Consider the following 8,523-nt stretch of genomic DNA (forward strand, 5'->3'; position numbering starts at 1 on the left):
TAATAAATTAATAGTGTAATAATTTCTATAATAATTAATATAATAATTCATTAATTTAAAATAATTATTAATAAATGAATCTATGATAATCATGGGCTGCTTTGGTCATGCAGGTTTGTTAACTCAAACTCGTGGCCACAAGAAAAGTGTCATTCCCTCAACATAGAATCTCCATGACAACATAGAAATCCCACAACAAAACTAACCAAGCATGTCACCATAATATTGTATAAAATGCTATACAAGTAGAATTGGACTTGATGTGTGCACACCAAAATTTAAACATATGACAGTATTTTGACACTTACCCAAAGAAAACGTCTTCTTTTAAAATGGACTCTCATTTACTAATGGGACTCCCTTTAAAAGCATGTGCCAGAAATTTACGAATTGTCTCCACCCTCTGTCTTGCATTCTGGCATCTTCTATTTGTGGGATATGGTCCAGGTACAAAGTTTTCGTAGGATCCCAAGAATTTATCTAAAAGACAAAGACATAAATATTACCATCTTCAACAGAAAAACCTAGGATTGAATGATTTGATTGAGAGAAGTGTTTCTTTAGGCAAAGTTTTTCAGAGTGAGGAGACCTATCACATTTGAATTTTGATAAATAAGTGAAACACTTTAATATATAGACATTTTCTCTACACTGGGGTTATTTAAAATTAAAAAAACTTTGGCTTTAGCAACTTTCAGTATAGCAGCAGGCAGCAGGTCAATCGTGCAGTCCCATGGTCAATGGGGAGGTAACTTGGTGGCTGCCTGCTTACTAAAGTTGTCCCAGAACAACAGGTAGTCAGATGGGATCTCGGGAGACTTTCAACGAGAGTTGATTTAACTTGGATTAGGGTTGTCAGGGTCCAAAAAATAGGTATGTTTGTTACGCAATGCTTGTGACAGGTTTCATCCAGTGAAGAATCTTACTGGTCTCTCACCTGACGATCAGGGCGTGTTGGGCTACCCAGGGGCATCCCAGGACAGGTTAAGCAGTGGATCCCAGAGCGGAGAACGAGCGGTTTCGGTGAGGGAGCAAGCGGGCAGTTGCTGGGATACACAAACGCCTTCTTGCAGGAAAATCTCCATGGGTTAGCATAGTTGGCCACCTGCTGCCTCCTCGCAGAGAGAGTCCCTGCCGATAGATAGTGAGGAGGGATGATTCATTCTAACTGCTAGAGGCCGCCAACATCTGTAAATTGAGCATGTATACGCTTCAGGCGCAACAACTTGGGAAACCACTACCCTTTCGTTATGTTTGGGATGAAAACATCCACTAAACTGCTGTAAAAATGTATTAGATAAATACATTTTTCACATTTTTTTTTTTTGCATAAATTAATCAACCTGTCCTGATCAAAAATACTAAATGTTAAAAAAAAATTTTACTCTTTAATTTCCAAGTTCATAAATGATTTCACTGATTTGCGGGGAAAAAAATACAAAATGACTTATTTCCAATATAAAGTGATTGTGGACTGCATATTTTTTTTACCTTTTATCATAGTCATGGGTTTGTCAAAGATTAGTAACAATGCTGGCTTTGATGCATTGTTAGTTTTTGTGCAGCATCTGATTATTTTCTCTCCTTCATTTACTGTTCGTGGCAGTATTTTTTTATTGCAAAGCCATGACACTATAAAATCATCCATTCTTGATGGTTGGTGGTTTTCACTGTTGGGAAGGTGTAACATTTTTAACTTTTACAGTTGATCACTAGGTGGCACCATTTTCAAAAAAAATATTAGTTTCTGGCTTGTATATGGAGTTATATGGAGTATAACAGCATATTATAGTGTGTGTGTGTGTGTGTGTGTGTGTGTGTTTGTGTGTGTGTGTGAGAGAGACCTTTGTGCACTTACCTAACAATAACAAAGTAAGTCTATTTATGCACCTGCTGTCTTTTAATGGTGGTGAGAAGTACAGAATAAACAAAAACAAGTTCAGTGGATTTAAACACTTGCATGCAATCCTGCTGCTCATTTGATGGTGAGAAGAGCAGCAAGCAACACGAGAAAGGGAGCTGCAGTTGAAGTTTTTGTTGCATTTTGGTTCCTAATAAATTATAGAGTAGATTTTTTACAGAAAAAAATGGAAACGTGCATCACTGAAGGGTTTTAAAGTTTTAAACTGGCTTTACCATCTAGAAAAGACAAGCATTTCACACATAGTCCGTCCGTACTTCTCACCATCAAAAGACAGCAGGTGCATGAATACACTTAATTTGTTTTTGTTTACTCAATGTAGTTCTGAGAGCTGAGGTGCATATTTTGATTTTCTCAGACGCATCAAGGTAAGCGCACAAAGGTCTCTCTTGCACTCACACACACACACACACACACACACACACACACACACACACACAATAATATGCTGTTATACTCCATATAACTCAATATACAAGCCAGAAGCTTCTTCTTTTTTTTGCACAGGCCTATCTAAAGGGTAAATGGTGCCACCTAGTGATAAACTAAAAATGTTAAATTTTACTTCTTCCCAACAGGGAAAAACCACCAACAATCAAGAATGCATGATTATATGGTGTCATGGCTTTGCAATCAAAACATTTCTATATAATGGAAGTCAATGGGGCAAAAACAGCCATGAACAGTAAATGGAGGGAGAAAAAATTAGAATCTGATGCTGCACAAAAACTAAAAATGCATCAAAGCCAGTGTTGTTGCTAATCTTTTACATGCCCAAGACTGTGATAAAATGTAAAAAAGATCCAGTACACAATCACTTTTTATATTGAAAACATGTGTTTTTTCCCCCCGAAATCAGTGAAATCATATATGAACTTGGCAATTAGAGAGTACAAATCTTGGATTCTTTTTATACATCTAGTCGTTTTGATCAGGACCGAGGAATGATTGATAAATTCATGCAATTTTTTTTAATTAGCTGATACATTTAGGCTGCATTAATTAGGTAAACCAGAACCGGAAACACTTCCCATAACACCCGATGTACTTGCTACATCATTAGAAGAATGGCATCTACGCTAATATTTGTCTGTTTCTCTCTTGTTCCGAGGTCACTGTGGCCACCAGATCCAGTCTGTGTCCAGATCAGAGGGTCACTGCAGTCACCCGGATCCAGTACGTATCCAGACCAGATGGTGGATCAGCACCTAGAAAGGACCTCTACATCCCTGAAAGACAGCGGAGACCAGGACAACTAGAGCCCCAGATACAGATCCCCTGTAAAGACCTTGTCTCAGAGGAGCACCAGGACAAGACCACAGGAAACAGATGATTCTTCTGCACAATCTGACTTTGCTGCAGCCTGGAATTGAACTACTGGTTTCGTCTGGTCAGAGGAGAACTGGCCCCCCAACTGAGCCTGGTTTCTCCCAAGGTTTTTTTCTCCATTCTGTCACCGATGAAGTTTTGAAGCACCATTCTCAGTTTGTAGGTAGTCTTCTGACAGTGGAAGACACAGGACACAAGGATAGTAATTCTTCAGCAGATGGTTTATTTAGCAGATCGAGGGAAGCAGAATGAGGAGAAACAGGTGAGTGCACGGTGAGTAGCTGGGTTTGCAGGTTAAGGCCGGTATTAACGGAGTTCTTTGTTCAACCAGTGATGGGAAGCTGACAGTGACACAGTAGACAAGGAATCTTGACTCCCTGACAACATCACTAGTATGTACAGTAATGTGTTTTATTAGTTACCATATATGGGTACTGTAAGGACATGGTTGTTTGCAATTACTTGTCCCTACCGTAAACACTATATATTTACCATGTATATACATTAGTCAGTACAGTAAAGTACCTAATTAGTTACTATGTATGGGCACTGTTACGACCCTGTCTAGGGTAAGGCCGCAACATAAACTGAAATCAGCAATCAAAGATCCTTTGTACATTTATTTACAGAACCACAGAGTAAAAGCACAACTTCAGGGGTGAGCAAAGGCCAAAACAACAAACAAACACCAAGTAAGCTCCTAACAGAAAATACTAAATTTCCTAACAAAAGAAAAACTAAATAAAAATACAATATGCTACCCTAACTCCCCATCTAATGAAAAACAGGAGAAAACAATATTTGCAAAAGAAAATGGCACTCACCCCCTACAGCTTCAAAGTGTAGAAAAGAGTATTTACAAAACTTTACAAAATATACAAAATGGAAAATGAGATTGACAACACCTTATCACCTCAAAATCCACTAGGGCTGTACTAGAATAATCGAATATTCGAATATTCGTTCGGTGGGGTGGCATTCGATTTTCAGTTTTGAGATTCGAATATTCTTTTTTTTTTTTTTCAACACGTGACTTCCGTCGCGGACTCATTCTCACTCATGCTTGAACCGCCCGTTGGCGAACGTAGTGATTTATTTCATCTCATACTGAATAGGTACAAAATGCCCAAGACCTCAGCTGTTTGGGAGCACTTTAAATTAAGTGAGGATGACAAGACAAAGGCAGTGTGTCAAATATGCGATTTGAAACTGGCCTACCACAACAGCACCACAAGTTTGAAAAATCACCTGAGTTCTGTAAGTAGCACGCGGCAAAAAAAAAACAAACAAAAAAAAAAACTGCTTTTATGCGCTTAATTTGCTATGATAAATAGGCTAATTGCAAATACGACACTATTTAAAAACATACAGCAGCACAGGCTAATAATAATTTGTTTATAGGTACATCCACAGGTATCGCAGCCATCAACATGCTCAACAAAACCCAAAACTTCACAGCAGATCCTGCAATTCCGAAAACCGTTAACAGAGAAAAGAAAGAGAGAGATAACAGATGCCATAGTGGAGTTTGTCGCTATGGATATGAGGCCCGTTAATGTAGTTGAAGGCGAAGGCTTCAGAAAATTAATGAAGATAATGGAGCCAGACTACACTGTCCCAAACCGTTCCAGTATTTCAAACACCCTGTCTCTTAAATACAGCGATCTGCGAGGCCAAATTTATGCTCTCGTTGAAAAAGCTACGGCCTTAAGTTTCACAACGGACATCTGGACTTCCGTGAGTATGGAGGCGTATATGGCTGTCACCTGTCACTTTATAACTCAGGAGTGGGAACTCTCTGCCTTCGTTTTGGAAACCAAAGCATTTGAGTCAAGCCATACAGGAGTCAACATTGCACAACAGCTTGGAGACGCGGCAGATGCATTCGCAATTCCAAATTACAAGCGAATAGCCGTTGTTCACGACAATGCCAGCAATATGAAGCTGTGCACCGAGACGCTGAATAAAGAACCGGAGAAATGGGGAACCGTTCAAGGGGTCTGCTGCTCAGGACACACGCTGCAACTATGCATAAATGAAGCTCTGAAACTGGACCGAATCCGTCGCACAGTTTCAGCTGCCAGGAATCTCGTAGGGCACTTCAAAAAAAGTGCCAAGGCTACAGCTGCTTTGAAAGAGAAACAAACGCAGCAGAACGTTGTACAACACAAACTCATTCAAGATGTTGCTACTCGTTGGAACTCTACGTATGAAATGCTTAACCGACTGGTGGAGCAGCGATGGCCAGTGACAGCTGTTTTGTCAGATCCCAGCATCACTAAGAAAGGAAATCGCACCCTTGACTTGACAGGAGACCAGTGGAAACTGGCACAAGAGACATCAGAATTACTTGGGCCCCTGCTCACACTCACAGAACTACTATCACAGGAGGCAAACTTGTCGTTGTCGGCAACAGTGCCAATGCTCTTTAACCTGAAGAAACGCCACCTGTCACCAGAAGAGGATGACAGCCCTGCCATCAGAGAAATGAAGAATACCCTTGTCAAGGAGATCGACAGCAGATGGGAACTGTTAAATTTGGAACCCACCAGCATCTATCTCCTTTCTTCAGCACTAGACGTGAGATTTAAGCACCTTAAATTCCTTGAGGATGAGAAGAAGGACCTGGTATACATTGAGGTTAGACTTATATTTTTATTACTACTATATAATAGTAAATAATTAAAATGTATTGTGATTATGCCACTAAGATTATTGTGTGCGCTACGCATAGATTAGACTAAGAAAATGCTATTTGTTTAGGTTGTCAGACTAGCTGAACATCTGCATCAGCAACAGATCGTTCGCAAGGGAGAAGAGCTGTCAGCAAGCCACGGAGAAGAGGAGACGGATGCGCCACCACCACCCGCCAAAAAAAAACAGCAGGAGATTTCAATGCTGATGCAGGCTGATGACGAAGAGGAAGAAGAACGCGGAGACAGCGCAAAGACAGAGATGGAGCAGTATTTGAGAGATGCTACTAAATTACAGTCGGGCCCACTGGCATGGTGGAAGCAAAACAGTGACCGCTACCCTAAACTGGCATTTGCAGCCAAACACCTTCTTTGCGTTCCGGCCACTTCAACTCCATCAGAGCGCATTTTCTCAAAAGCTGGCTACATCGTCAACAAGACCCGAAGTTCCCTTTTACCAGAAAATGTGGACAAACTCATCTTCCTCGCACACAACATGAAACGAGTATAGGTAGTTTCACAATAGTTTCCAACCACTGGGTTGCGATTTATATAAGTGTTTGAAAGAGCCTAAATATTTTTGTCATTGAAATGTGAGCTGTCTAGCTAGGCTAACATTACCTTGTTCTATTTAACCTATTACAGTTTATTCTATATAAGGGAGTGAATAAAATTTATTACAATTACTTTAAATTTAAATAGCCAACCCGTTACGGTGTCAGTAATTATTACATTTACGAATAATAAATGAATGTAGTTCAACGAACTGCAGGCTAATAATAATAAATTAAAAAAAACACCGCAACATGCTTTCAATAAAAGCATCGCGCATTTTAAAGATTTAAATTAACAAAAAGTCAGAATAAGACAAAATAAATCCCTTATATAGAATAAAACTAATTGTAATAGATATTACATTTTGTGTCATTTTAAAAACAATTCATTTATTCTTATTCAACTGTTTATAAGCATGCTACCGTGTTCTTTATTTATTACAGTTCGTTGAAATCACTGTGTGTTACTAATTTAATTTCTGTTTTGGGATTCATTTGTTTTAAAGAAATGTTCGTTATTAATACCTTATTAAAGTTCTTGCTCTCAACAGACTTTGTGTTTTGTATCACTTGTGCACTGTCCGTTTTCGGAGCATAAACCTGCCCGTGTAATGCGTACCGGAAACTGTTCTATTTAAAAGATTATTAAATGTTTATTAATATTTAAAGAATGTGTGCCACCTGATCATATTGCACCAAATGCAACACTGCACTCCACTGGGTCTGCCGCAACACATTTACGATGCCGAAGAGTGAAACGTGAAGTCGTGAAAGATGATACAAATGCAAACCGACACTATTATTATATATTTAGCCCCACCCACCGAAGCTTCGAATATTCGATATTGATTGCCACCTAAGCTTCGAAGCTCAAAAAATGGCATTCGAAACAGCCCTAAAATCCACACTGCACACAATAGGCAGATCACCAGGCAAGCTAAGAGCATCAACACTCCGTAGCGAACACACAACAGCACATGTACAATAGAACAACAGGAAATCCCAAGATGAGCAGAGCTCCCTCCTCAGGCACAGCAGATCCTTTTATTGCTGCTCCTTGGTCCCATTTGCACCAATCAGATCTGGAGATCACTTTGGTAGGATCCAATCCTGTGAAAGAGAGAGAACGAGGGGACCAGCAAAGCAAGACACACACACTATATGTCTCAAGACGTAACACCCCCACCCATAAATGTCAAACCACGCTTTGACAAAGTTAAACCACTTAACTTCAAATTACAGGTTTTAAGGGGTTGACACAGTAGCACATCTACACATCACCCAGGATTTGCTTACGGCTTTTGGGAATACACATTATGCCCAGCCAAAACATTACCTAGGGTAAGGTCAACACCATCAACAGGATGTTTGGAGCATACATTACTTTGCACTTGTCCTGTAACCGGTCTAGATTTCATGAAGATATTATGCAATGGAATCTCAAAATTCTCAAGTCCAACACCATGAACAAGAACTTTAGCCCATATACATGTCTTGGTTGTAAATGGTAAGACTATACACTATGAGAGACTGGCCTGCTCCCATGTCCCTCAATATGGTCATCTGCCTACTGTAGGTTTTGATTTCCTTGAGTTCCACTGACAACAAAAGGCCTGTAGAGAGCATTACGATTTGAGAAAGAATCTACGACAGTCTACAGTTTCACGTAGGCTCTAAATTTCTGCCTGTAAGTCTCAGATACCAATTCATAAGCCCTAAACATGGCAGTCTTCACAACTTAATGCAACCTCTGTTCAATTTGTAAAGTGGAACATACTTCTTAGGCCTTACCTACCAACCTGCACCGCAGTAACGATACCCCCCCTCTCTTTGGGCCATCTCATGGTAGATGCCACTAGCTCAAAGGCAATGAAGTATGTATCCACCTCAGATTCCCTGAAAGGAGTCGCCAACTTAAAATCCTTACTAGCAACAAATACTAACTAAGTACTGATACCATGCACTGGTGTTGAAACTTCAGAGAGGGTAGAAGTAACATTTACTGTGGGCTGAGCAGAGATAAAAG

General features: G+C 39.8%; 1 protein-coding gene across 1 annotated transcript; it reads left to right on the forward strand.

Moving 5' to 3' along the window:
• Positions 1-5,314: 5,314 nt before the first annotated feature.
• LOC132101182 (zinc finger BED domain-containing protein 4-like) lies at positions 5,315-6,720 on the forward strand. Its single transcript, XM_059505943.1, has 2 exons — positions 5,315-5,890; positions 6,014-6,720. Exons 1-2 carry the CDS (start codon positions 5,465-5,467, stop codon positions 6,452-6,454), a joined length of 867 nt encoding a protein of 288 aa, XP_059361926.1. The 5' UTR covers positions 5,315-5,464; the 3' UTR covers positions 6,455-6,720.
• Positions 6,721-8,523: the final 1,803 nt, after the last annotated feature.

This window comes from Carassius carassius, chromosome 1, assembly GCF_963082965.1.
Source record: "Carassius carassius chromosome 1, fCarCar2.1, whole genome shotgun sequence".
NCBI classification, from domain to species: Eukaryota; Metazoa; Chordata; class Actinopteri; order Cypriniformes; family Cyprinidae; genus Carassius; species Carassius carassius.